This window comes from Malania oleifera, chromosome 3 (assembly GCF_029873635.1).
Source record: "Malania oleifera isolate guangnan ecotype guangnan chromosome 3, ASM2987363v1, whole genome shotgun sequence".
NCBI classification, from domain to species: domain Eukaryota; kingdom Viridiplantae; phylum Streptophyta; class Magnoliopsida; order Santalales; family Ximeniaceae; genus Malania; species Malania oleifera.
Genome location: NC_080419.1, coordinates 88,819,141 through 88,833,151, shown reverse-complemented (window position 1 = coordinate 88,833,151; position 14,011 = coordinate 88,819,141). Strand labels below are relative to the sequence as shown.

Sequence of the window (14,011 nt, the reverse complement as noted above, 5' to 3'; positions counted from 1 at the left end):
CAGAGACTCTTACCTCCTTTGCAAACATCACCGGCGATTCAAAGGTTACGTCCGGTGGGAGTACGAATGATAACACAGCCTTTCCACTCTCATTGGAAAAACTAAACAGAAAAAATTTCCGTGAATGGGCTCAGTCCATGAAACTGGTGATTGAGGGAAAAGGAAAGCTTGGTTACCTTACCGGTGAGCGAAGGAAACCAGATCCTTCCGACGCTGTAGCCCTGCAAAGATGGAGGTCCGAAAATTCCATGGTCACAGCTTGGCTCGTCAATTCGATGCAACCATCAATCAGAAAAATTTATTTGTTTTTGCCGACGGCGAAGGAGGTCTGGGAAGCCGTACGTGAGACGTACTCCAATGTCGAAAGTTAATCCCAAATCTTCGACATCAAGACCCGATTGTGGAAGATGAGGCAAGGCGAGAGAGGGGTTACCGAGTATTTCATGGAGATGAGTCATCTCTGGCAAGAGCTTGATCTGAGCATCGACGAAGAGTGGGAGTGCTCCGGCAATAGCACGCGATACCGAAGGAGACTCCAAAACGAGAGGGTTTTCGAGTTTCTTGCCGGTCTGAATCGAGAGCTCGACGACGTGAGGGAACGGATCCTTGGCTGGCGACCTCTCCTTTCAACCCGAGAAGTCTTCGTAGAGGTCAGGAGGGAGGAGAACAAGAGGCGGGTGATGTTGCGACCCCAAAATGAATCCGTTGGGCTGGACCCAGCTGTACATGGATCCGCCCAAAAATTAGATGGGCTATATGTTGGGCCGGATGCCTCAGCTCTTGCATTAAAAGGCCTAGGAGGACCTAGTCAAGGACCACAAAAAGGAAAAATATGGTGCGAACATTGTCGAAAAACAGGTCATTCAAAAAATACCTGTTGGGAGATTCATGGAAAACCGGCAGACTGGAAACCGAGACAATACCACAAAAATCGTGGGTACCAGGCCAGCACTAGCGGATCAACTGAAAGATCACAAGGAGAGAACAATGATACCACGTCCGGCAGTGTCTTCAGTCCTGAACAGTTGGATCAGTTATATAAGATGTTTTCATCAATGCAAACATTGGGTCAGTCTTCCTCTGGTTCTCTGGCTCATCGAGGTAATCATTTGTCAGCTTTAAAAACCACATCTTGTTACAAATGCCCTTGGATAATTGATTCGGGTGCATCCGATCATATGACTGGGTCGTATCAATATTTTTCATCCTACTCCCCATATGCCGGGAATTTGAAGGTGAAAATTGCAGATGGATCTCTCTCACCATTTGCTGGAAAAGGAAGTATCCGCATATCTGATTCCTTAACTTTACAATCAGTCTTACATGTCCCCAAGTTATCGTGCAATCTGTTATCTATCAGTTAGTTAACAAAAGACTCGAACTGTTTCGCTAAATTTGTTTCCTCCCATTGTGTTTTTCAGGACCTATCATCGGGGAAGACGATCATTGGGGAGGCAAGTTTGAGTAAACTATGTAATACTGCAATTTGTGATTCTGCATCTACTTCTAGAAATAGTGAACTTTTATTATGGCATTCACGGATGGGTCATCCCAATTTTCAATATTTAAAACGTTTGTTTCCTTCTCTTTGTTCAAATAAAATGGCTTCTGAGTTTCAATGTGAAGTATGTGAGCTTGCTAAACATCGTCGTACTTCTTTTCCATCATCCATATACAAACCATCTCGCCCATTTGCTATGTTTCACAGTGATGTATGGGGTCCCTCACGTTCCCTAAATTGCACCAATACAAAATGGTTTGTGACCGTTATCGATGACCATACTCGTCTTTGTTGGGTCTACTTAATGAAAGACAAAACTGAAGTCCGCTCCATTTTTATCAATTTTCATACCATGATTCATACACAGTTCCGGACTCATATTCAGATCCTACGTACTGATAATGGTACGGAATATTTCAATACCATCTTGGGAACTTATCTTCAAGATCATGGGATTGTTCATCAAAGTTCTTGTGTGGATACCCCTCAACAAAATGGGGTTGCTGAACGCAAAAATAGACATATACTTGAAGTAGCCCGTGCTTTAATGTTTACTACCCACATGAAACATTATTTTTGGGGCGATGCCATCTTAACAACCACACATCTCATTAATCGAATGCCAAGTCGAGCACTCTCATTTGTCACTCCTCTTCAGAAATTTCAGGAAAACTTTCCTACCTCTCGACTCCCTTCTAGTCTCCCACTAAAAATTTTTGGCTGTACTGCTTTTGTTCATGTCCATGCACACCATCGCGATAAATTGGATCCTCGTGCCATTAAATGTGTCTTCATTGGTTATTCACCTACCCAAAAAGTCCACGAATGCTATGATCCGGTCTCAAAATGACTGTTCGTTAGTCTTGATGTCACCTTTTTTGAAACCACTCCTTATTTCTCAAAGCCCTCTCTTGAGGGGGAGAAATGGAGGAGTGAAGATCGGTTCTTTGATCTTTTTACTACTGAATCTGCGGTTACTCCAGTTACTTCATTCCCTGACCCATCTATTGAGTCTTCCATTACATTACTTCCCGACTTGCCAAACACAACTGAACACTTACCCTCAGGGGGAGATGCAGGAGAACAAAACAACGCAGACATACTAGTTTACTCAAGAAAGCCGAAAACAAAGGAGAGGGAGAATCTCATACCTGAGGCACCAAAAGCGTTGGACCCGATGATGGCTCCGAATAATCATGAGCCCTTGACTTATCCTGATCTGGTAATTGAGTCTTCCTCTGATAATTCTGCACCTGATGATATCAATCTACCTAGTGCAATCAGAAAACAAACCAGGTCATGTACTCAATATCCTTGGTCGAAATACATGTCTTATAAAAGCTTGTGTACAGGATATCGTGCGTTTGTCTCTAATCTTGATAGGATGAAAGTACCAAAAAACATTCAAGAAGCTTTAGAAATACCAGAATGGAGAGAGCCAGTCTTGGAAGAAATGCGAGCCCTAGAAAAAAATGGAACTTGGAAGTTGACAGATCTACCGAAAAGGAAGAAGCCAGTAGGTTGTAAATGGGTTTTCACAGTGAAATGTAAATCTGATGGAACAGTTGAAAGATATAAAGCCAGACTTGTTGCAAAAGGCTTTACACAGACCTACGGCATTGACTATACTGAGACATTTGCACCAGTGGCAAACTTAAATACAGTTCGGGTTCTTTTATCCCTGGTAGCCAATTTAGATTGGCCACTACAACAACTTGAAATTAAAAATGATTTCTTAAATGGAGAATTAGAAGAGGAAGTTTACATGACTATACCACTAGGATTCAGTAGAACAGGTGAAGAAAACAGAGTGTGTAAACTAAGGAAATCGTTATATGGCCTCAAACAATCTCCGAGAGCGTGGTTTGACAGATTTGCAAAGGTACTAAAGAATCAAGGGTATCGACAAGGGCAATCAGACCATACACTATTCTTCCAACAGTTTGAAGGAGGTAAGAAAACAATTCTAATAGTGTATGTTGATGATATAATCCTTATTGCTGATGATACTGTAGAAATGGAGAGATTGAAGAAGGTTCTAGCTACTGAATTTGAAGTTAAAAGACTTGGGACAGATGCGGTATTTTCTGGGCATGGAAGTGGCAAGAACGAAAAAGGGGATTAGTGTTTCTCAGCGAAAGTATGTTACCGACCTCCTGGTTGAAACTGGCATGCTAGGGTGCAAACCCAGCGAAACCTCGATAGAAACAGTAAAGAGGGTTGAAGATTATGGAAAACCAGTAGAAAAGGAGAGGTATCAGAGATTGGTTGGCAAACTGATCTACCTACCACATACTAGACCAGATATTGCATTTGCAGTTAGTGTAGTAAGTCAACACATGCATTCACCAAAGGAAGTTCACTTCGATGCTGTATACAAGATCCTTAGATATCTCAAGGGATCCCCAGGAAGAGGACTCTTCTTTAAGAAATGTGAAAGCAAAGAAGTAGAGATCTTTACAGATGCAGATTGGGTAGGATCAGTGGAAAATAGAAGGTCCACCACAGGATATTGTACATTCGTCTGGGGAAATCTCATGACTTGGAGAAGCAAAAAACAGAATGTGGTGGCTCGTAGTAGTGCTGAAGCTGAATTCAGGGCAGTCGCTTAAGGGATTTGTGAAGGATTGTGGTTACGAAAACTATTGGAGGAATTACGGGTACTGGTGAACCTTCCTATCAAACTCTACAGTAACAATAAGGCAGTTATTAGCATCTCTCTTAATCCAATCCAACATGACAGGACTAAACATGTGGAGGTAGACAGAAACTTCATCAAAGAGAAAATTGAAGAAGGAATTATATGTATGACTTATGTACCAACCAAGGAACAAACTGCAGATATCCTTACTAAAGGCTTGGGACGACAGAGTTTTGATGATCTTACTAGCAAGTTGGAGATGATTAATATTTATGATCCAACTTGAGGGGGAGTGCTAAAATGTCAACCCCGAATATCTTTGTAAATAAAATACAAATTAGGAAAGTGGGTAATTATGGGAGATTTGATTTCATTCAATAGGAAATTGTTTCCTTGTTTAGAATAGGTAATTGTATTACATATTGGATTGTACGTAAGAACAAAATAATGAAGAAATATTTTTTCCAATCGTTTCTTCTTTCACATCTTCTTCCTTCTTCTTTGCTTCTCCCTTTGTTCTTTCTCTGTTCTGTTATATGTTCTGCCCTTAATTCTAGCAGCCTTTTTTCTTCTTCTCTTCTTTTTTCCTATTCTTCTCTTCTTCATTCTATACCTCTCCCTTAACTCTTTTTATCTCTAATTCGATTTCTGATTTTCTATTCGTGTTCTACATAACTGTGACTTGACACATCATGTTTGAAATGAGACTTTTTTTTTTAGGTTTTAAAAATTGGTGGCTAGCTTGCTTTCTTAGTCCATTTTTGTCATTCAAGATTGATTTGGGTCTTTGTGAACTGCTCCTTTTTCATTATAATATCATGTCATTATTATTCATCTTACATCATTTTGAGAAATAGACATTATCATGTTCCAAAATAAATTTTCATCTGTTCTCAGGGGCTCTTTGTTTCCTTGTTTCATCATTTAAAACCAGATCTGCATCTTCTCCTCTATAATTAAGATTTGAGTGATTACTCTTGAACCTTGTCACATTTTGTCATCTTCCATTAATATGACCTTATGTCATTCAACATATACATTTCTACATTGTATGAAATTATATTGTCATTTGTTCATGTGAAATTAGGTCATTATCCAACACTTACTTTATATGCCATTATGTTGTCATTTGTTGACATGACATTATGTCATTCAAACAACTATGTTTTTGCATCATACGATATTATGTTGTCATTTTCTGGTGATGTCACTACATCATCCAACGTACTAATTTACATGCAACATTATGTGGTCTTTCATTGGCAATGGCATTACATCATCCAAACATAGTTTCTACATACCACAACATACATTTTACATATCACATCACGTGATCTATTCATTGGCAATGATATTACATCATCCAACCAGTTTTTTTCTAATCCACATAACATGGTCATTCATTGGCAATGACATTATGTCATCCAACCCTTTTTCAAATCACAATTACGCGGTCATTTGGTAATGCTATTATATTATCCAACATTTTTTAAATCCCACATTATGTGTTGATTTGTTGGCAATGGCATTACGTCATCCAATACCCAACTTTATGTTGTTGTTCGTGATCAACCAACATACTTTTTACATACCATATGACATGATTATTCATTGGCAGTGGCATTACATAATTCAACCAATGTTTGAATCCCACATTTTGTGGTCATTCATTAGCGATGAAATTACATCATGCAGCACATTTTTTGATCCCATATTACGTGGTCGTTTGGTAATAGCATATATAACCAAATACCTTTCCAATCTCACATTATGTGGTCATTTGTTGATAATGACATTTTGTCATCTGGCAAGTGACAACCCATCGTACAACATATGTCGTCCCTTGTGTGGATATGACTTAATGCCATTTAGCCTTTGCGTTCCTACCTTACATGTTATTATGTTGTCATCTGAGTTGAATTGGCATTAAGCCATCCAACTTTACTTTGTCATCTTCATCCATTCAAGTGTCCAGGGTTAATTGTTAGCATAATTCCATATTTTTCAGCTTTGTCACATCTTCTAAACCAAGAGATAAACAAGGTGGGGCTACCTTCAGCACTGCACTTTGCCTAGGATAACTTCATACATTTCTGTCAAAAAATTTCTATCTAAATTTTTCTCTTCTACTTGATTTTCTAAGTTTTTTTCTTCTTATTTTACACTCCCTTACTGCTTTATAGTGGCCTGGTTTGAGTGGGAGTCCAGGGATCATAGCACAAGTCAAGAATTTTTCCCTCTTATTAGGATTTTTCTTCTTGACTTTTTGTGGTCTCTCTAAAATTTATTTTAAATTCTAATTATTTTTCTCATACATAAGTTAGAGTGTTATTTCAAATAAAAATAAAAAAATTTAAATGAAAATTAAGATAAATTTGGTGCATGGGTGCATGTGCCTGTTTGGGCAAGACGATGACATTTTGCCACTGGTTGAAACACCATTTTTTACTAGTTTTATGTGAGTTTTTGTTTGTGTTTGTGTGTGTGGTGTGTGGGAACATGCACTTGCATGTGTTGTGCACACGTGGGCATGTGCACATCATGCACATGTCATCTCTCATTTTCTCGCCCTTTATTCACACCTCTTTTTTTTGGCCCCTCAATTCACGTCTTTTTATTGCCCTAATACATTCCCAAATCTCCTCCAAAACAACCTATAAATACCGACCTTCCATCCTCATGTTGCCATGCTCATTCTTGGATGTATCATCACCTGAGAAAATTAAATATCTGATGCTTCTTCTTGTATTCTTGGGTGATCCTCTCTCCGTCTCTTTCCAGTTTTTGGTGACCCTTTAATGCAGGGGTAGCATCAAGGATCTATAGCCATGGGAGAGCTAGGAAGAAATAGAAGAGAGGAAGGAAGGGGAAAAGTGGAGAGCGGAGAGGAATTCATGTTCACAACTCAATTTAAATTCAACATCAACTATCTACGACATGGCTTTCACTCGCTATTTATAGGGAAGTCTCTAAGATGTGAGATTATACATATACCCCTAACATTATGTGAAACTACAAAAAAAAAAAAAAAACCCTAAATTACACAAATATTACAAACAACCCACAAAATCACATAAATCATATACTAATTAGTACTAAACACATAATAAACTATTAACTAAACTATCCACAATCTGATTCTTCTCAAGTATCCTACAACAAGGATCTTCCCAAGGCCTTGTTTCTTGTCCTACATCAACTCTCCCCCAGTTAGAAAAAAATCTTGGATTTTGAAATGTTGGAGGATTAGGAGCAAGAAGCAAAACTTGGACTATTAGAAAGCCAACATTTGAGTGATACAAGAAACCAAAATCCTTTGGTAGCATCAGACTTGAATTGATAGCTGGCATCAATAAATACATCAGGAATGACAAACTCTATAAGAAGAATGTTTGAAAGACTTTGGATGCCTTCAAACAATTGCATTTCCTTGCTCATAGTGTCTTCAAGTTAAGTAACTATGTCTGATTCTTTGTCTTGGTTGATTGTTGGAGCAGCCTGCAAGATAATCTTCTTACCATTATAGTGGAGATGTATGTGTTCTCATGTCCTTGAATCACACACAAATCATCCAACCAAGGAGAACCAAGGAGTACAAGGCTAATCTACATAGGTGTGATATCACATCAAGCATCATTGAAATAGTCACCCATTTAGATAGGAACCAAACATCTTTCATAAACATGTGAAGTAGTGTTATACAACTCGAAGTGAGATTTTGGATGAAGTTGCATACGAGTGACCCCATTTTCGGAAACCACATTCATTGGGCATCTAACATCAATGATGATTTTGCAAAACTTTTTTCAAGATATATCTTCAATTCACCTAGTCATGTTAGATGAAGTTGCATACGAGTGACCCCATTTCGTAATACACTTGCCCACATTGCTCAATCTAGTCATGCAGAACTACAAACTTGATTCCAATTTTCAAGATATATCTTCAATTCACCTTAGATCTTGAGTGTCATGCTGAAATGAAACAAATTCACTTACAAAACTCTCAAATTGCAGTAATAAAACCTAATTCCCAATGCCGGAGGTGGCAATTTCTTGCTTCTCATAGCAATTTATCGTGCTTACTTGCACAATATCAAGTATGGAACCAAAATATCATGCTGCAAATCAAAATCTTAGGAGAAGACACCAACTTTTCGCGATTTGGCAACTACAGGATACTCTGGAAAGTTATCTCATGCGCATAACCGGCGGCGAGTCTCCAGCAATGAAACTCTAGGTGAAGCTATATTTGTGGCTGGTGAGTCTGGTGATGGTTGCAGCGTGTTGAGAAAAATCACTAGAAGTTATCCCTCATTTGGTTTGCGGAATGAAATTAAAGCAGGAAAGGAATCGGGGGAGGAATGGAATCAAGCTAAGAGTGGAATTGTTTTTGGAATGTAATTACTATGTTTTGGTAATAACATGGAATGACTAAAGAAATTTAGTTTCAATTTGTGTCCAACATTTGGAATTGGCTTCTATAATGGAACAAAAAATAAGATTTTTTTTTTTTTAATAAAAACTCCTCATGCATATTTATTTAATATTTTATTATTTTTTATTTTATAAGAGTGATTTTTATTAGCTTTAATATTATATTTTATAGTTGTTATTATTATTTTTATTTTTATACTAATTATTATCCTTAAAATAATAATGATATATTTTCCTTTTTATTATTATTGTTCTTTTTTATTATTATTTTTATAGTGATAAATATTATTGCCTTTGTAAGCATTATTAGTTGTTGTTATTATTTTTTTTATTATTTTTAAAATAAAGATTGTCCTTAAAATGATAATAATAATTTTTTTCATTTTTATTATTATTTTAAATCTAATAAATATTAGTATTATTATTTGTTATTATTGTTATTATAATTATTAGCAGTTATTGTTTTATAATAATAATAATAACAATTAATATTGTTATTATTTCTTGTTTTTGTTTGATTATTATTTTTTACTATTTTCATAATAGTGAATTATTAGTGTAATTATTATTATTTTTATTGTTGTTATTACTATTTTTTATAATTTTCATAATAGTTATTATCCTTAAAATAATAATAATAATTTTTTATTTTTTATTATTATTGTTCTTGTTATTATTATTTTACAATAATAAATATTATTTTTATTATAATTATTGTGAATTTTTATTATTTTTGTTATAATTATTTTCTTTTAATAATATTAATAATTATTTTGGCCTTTTTTATTATTACTCTTTGCCCTTTAAATTATTATTTTTATGATGATAAATATTATTGTTATTGAAATTATTATTAGTTATTATTTTTTTTATAAGAGTAATAATAATTAGTATTAGTATTTGTATTTTTTTTTGTTTTTCAATTTTATTTTATTTTTTAAAATGAGTCTAATTCCATGGAATGAAGATTGATTCCAGCCCATGTAGATTGGAATCGTGATTCCCCTATCTGCAGAAATACGATTCTGCCCTTGATTTTTCAAAGTTAACACAGGAATGATTTCATGCCTAAAATTTGATTCCGCTTCAGGTCTGATTTCACAAACCAAACCAGGGGTCAGGGATTCAAGAGAGCTGAGCTAATGACTGGAATTTCAGAAAAAGTTCATAAATGTTTTCTGTTTTTTCTTTTTTTAATTGAAATTTTAGGGCAGAGAAGAATAAGAGAGAATGAAAGGAGAGAAACAGAGAGAGAAGAAGACAGGAAGGAAGAATAAGGGGGGAAGAATAAGGGGGAAGGATAGGAAGAGACGGAACGGAAGTTATAGAACCATGTGGGGAGAATGAAGAAGAGAAGAAGAGGAGGAGAAAGAGGAAGATGGGGGAATTAAAATGGAAGAATGGGCTTGTGGTTGGGCTCTGATACCAAATGTTGCAGGAGCAGCATCAAGGATCTGCAGCCATGGGAGAGATTAGAAGAAAGGAAGGGGAAGGGAGGATAGAGGAGATACTAGATAAGGGTGAGCATAATTCGGTTAAAACCAAATTAATTGAATTAACCAAGTAAGTTCGGTTGGTTCGATTCAGTTAAAAACTTATTCTGCTCAGTTTGATTTTCATTTTCGTCGAATTTCGATTTTCAGTTTTCGGTTCAATTTGAATTTGGTTAACTCGAATTAACTGAATAGTATGAATTATTGATAAATAATTATGTATTAAAATATTTTATATTTTATATATATACTAAAATTTTATATATTTTATATATATTATATACATTTAAATTTTATATATATTATTATATTTTATATATATATATATATATCTAAAATATATATTTTATATATATTAAAATATTAAATCAGTTAAAATCGGTTAACCGAAATTCGGTTCGATTGGTTTTGAGTTCGATTAATAGGAAATCTCGGTTTAGTTCGGTTAATTAGATTTTTTAGCCAAAATTTTTTAGTTAGTTTGGTTAATTAACCGAATTAACCGAACCGACAGAATACTTACCCCTAATACTAGGCGGAATTCACATTTTCAAATCAATTCAAATTCAACATCAACTGTCTACAGCATGACTTTCACACACTATTTATAAGAAAGTCTTTAATACATGAAATTGTACATATACCCCTAACATTGTGTGAAACTACAAACAAACCCGTAAATTACACAAATATTACAAACGATCCCAAATATACACAATCCTATACTAAATAATATTAAACACATAATAAACTACTAATTAAACTTGACAATCCTCAATCCAATTCTTAAGTATCCTCCAACAAGGATCTTCTCAAGGCCTTGCTTCTTGCCCTACATCACCCTCTCTCCACCATGTAGTAACCATGGCAGTAGCAGCACAAGGTTGTCACTATTACCCTCGCAGAAGCATCAACTTAGAGCTTCTGCCGCCACCGCCTCAGCATCCATCAATGCGGGTTTCTCTGTGCGTGTGTATGTGTGTGTTTAATGTGAAGCTGTATTTAATGTGTTTTTCTGTGTGTATAAATATGTGTTTGGAGGAAGGAGAACAAGATGAATAATCCCCAACCTTTTTATTTTCTTTACGCTATTATTATAATTATTATGTTAGCATTAGTATTAGTATTAGTAGTATTGGAATTACTATTGTTGTTATCATTATTATTGTTATTAAATCGAAAAATCAAAAAAAGAAAATTTTTTTATTCCAAGTACATTTTATTAGAGTTTTTGTTTATTATTATTTGTAGAAAATTACAACAAATTCTAAAAAATAAACATGAGCTAATTGTATTCATTCTAATCCTATTTGAGATAATCCTTCATTAATTGGGTGCTATTTGTGGAATGGGTATGTAGGGGCAGTACCCTCCCCTTGCATAATCATAGTCTCAATCTCAACCTTGGTAAAGACTAAGATTATTGATGCCTTGACTTTGTTACTCATTTCTTAATCGATTGCAATTTCCTGAGTCAAGGCACTAGACCCATGAATCGGCATGTAGCAACAACAACTTATAATATGGATTTAGACTTTTGAAATGATGCCCTTTTGCTTGTTTTAAAGTCACTTATGCTGTTGGCTTTTATTTTTTTATTTTTTTTGGCTGCTGTTGTTGGCTTTATTTTCCTGCATTGATTCCATTCTGGTGGATGATTTTACATTCAAAATGCTATGTGAAACACAATTAACCAGTTCATTTCTTGAGTGACATCCAAATGCTCCCCATGCCCATTGATATTTTTAATTATCATTGCAAGTTGGTGACAACATTGGTGGCAGCTTCATACTGCTTCAGTGGCTAGCATGTCAATAAAATTGCCAATTGTAATTAAATCAGTCTGTTGTTATGCAAGTTGGTGCACGTTAAATGACATCCATAAGGTCTGCATGAGCATGGTTCGTTCTTTATTTTATTTTATTCCCTTCTTTTGGGCAGGTTGTGCTTCTTTTCTCGTGTATACTGGCTTTCTTCCTGAATTACAGTATATTCTTGAACACAACTCTCAATTCAGCTCTCACACAAACAATTTGTGGTAATCTGAAGGTTTGTTTACCAACCCTTTTTTTGTATTCAGCACATAAAGCATATACAAAATTGTCTGGGTTATGCTATATAATGGCACAAATGGTTCATCAGTGCCTTGTGGTAATCTGAAGGTTTGTTTACCAACATTTTTTTGTATTCAGCACATAAAGCATATACAAAATTTCCTGGGTTGTGCTATATAATGGCACAAATGGTTCATCACTGCCTTGTGATGTCTATCCAAATTGTAAAGCCCCCTTTTTGATATCCTTGAATTCTTGAACCAGATTTGAGATGCTCAAAAGTTTATGGCTATTTCACAAACTGACTTTGTGTACTAATTCAAAGTATAAAGGAAAAGAAAAATAGACTTGAAATTTTAGATGCAAGGCTAATCGAGTTAAGGCTGAAATCTGGTCTAGGAACATCAATTCCCAGTGATGCTGTATGATTGGATGATGATGATTTGTAAGGACTTAGCCTTTGTGTGCTGGCATGGTCTTTGCAGATTTATTGGCCTAAATTGCCATTAGAGCTTTGAAGATCAAGGCACTGCGTGTTGGCTATATGCCCTTACACTATTGCTGTTGCTGTTGCTGTGATCATGTTGTTCAAGCGTTAAGATATAGCATAGATAAGATTTTAGTCCCAATCTAAAAAATGCTTACCTGTACTTCCTTTTGATTCATTGGTCATTGTGTTGTTCCAGGATCTTTTTACCATTGGACTTGGCTGGATGCTTTTTGGTGGGCTTCCATTTGATATAGTGAGTGACTCTAAACTTGGAGCCTTCTCACCATACAGCAACATTTTATGAGCTAACCCCCCCTACCCCAGCACAGAAAATATATATATACATATACATATACATATACATATAAATATGTACATATATATATACATATAAATATGTACATAGACATATATATATATATATATATATATATATATATATTAATCAAGTAGTCAATCTCAGTCCATGTTGTTACTATGAGGTCTTCAATTTTCTCTATTGTGAGAAATAATGGGATTTATTTTGCCTGCAGTTGAATGTCACCGGGCAATTTCTTGGTTTTCTTGGCTCCGGTTTGTATGCCTATTATAAGCTTATTGGCAAGTAATCGCTGAAGCTGCTGGTTTTGTTTCTTTCAAATTGGACCTAAGCAGTTGCTGACATTGTATGCCCTCCAACTCTGATTTGATGATCATGGGCTATTGAAGAGAAAATGAATGCAAGACATTGAGCAAGGAGATTTCTACTTTGTAAGAAGTAGCCAATTCAATTTTTGGGGGAATCAAGGCCTGCTTCTTATATTGTTTTGTTGTACGAGTATGGATGGTTTGAGAAGCCTGAAAGGCATTTAAGTGTGTTGCAGCGCTCACCTCCTTAAAAGTTAGGTTAATTTAGCTGATTCCATTGTAAATGGTCATATGTTCCTGATTCTCGACTCCCCACAGCATCAAATGGTTAGGAAATCCCACATTTTCTTTGGCATCTGTATTGATTGCTCTATAGTTTTCACAGGAGATCTTGTTAAACACCGAACTCTGTTGTTGACCATTGTTCATTTCTCAGAAGGTAATGATTGGGTTGTTAAACACCGAACACTTTGTCTAATCCAAATTTTATATGACACCAAAAACAAAATGGTTCCTTTTTGTGAACAATTTTTTTTAAAAAAAGTTTATTTATTTGTGAAAAAAAATATAAAAATATATTTTTTATTTCTTGACATTTATATTCAAAATTTAGAAATTTATTTTTAAAATTTTATTTATTAATGTTGGAAAAGTAGAAAGAAAGTGTCATTTTTATGATTTTTCTAAAAATTAAAAATGAAAAATAGAATATTTTGCACAAGTGGATAGACTCCTTAAATTTTATTTCTTCAAATGCCACCTTTTCTAA

General features: G+C 35.2%; 1 protein-coding gene across 2 annotated transcripts in view; it reads left to right on the top strand.

Moving 5' to 3' along the window:
• LOC131152010 (UDP-N-acetylglucosamine transporter UGNT1) overlaps positions 1-13,708 on the top strand; it is a 37,349-nt gene extending 23,641 nt beyond the window's left edge. Inside the window, exons 8-10 of one of the 2 annotated variants that reach the window (XM_058103564.1) lie at positions 12,013-12,120; positions 12,812-12,868; positions 13,149-13,708. In XM_058103564.1, coding sequence (XP_057959547.1) covers positions 12,013-12,120; positions 12,812-12,868; positions 13,149-13,223 — 240 coding nt within the window. In that variant the 3' untranslated portion in view covers positions 13,224-13,708. Of the gene's footprint in view, positions 1-12,012; positions 12,121-12,610; positions 12,778-12,811; positions 12,869-13,148 lie in introns of those variants that run through there. The other variant, XM_058103565.1, reaches the window with a different exon arrangement.
• The last annotated feature ends 303 nt before the right edge of the window (positions 13,709-14,011 follow it).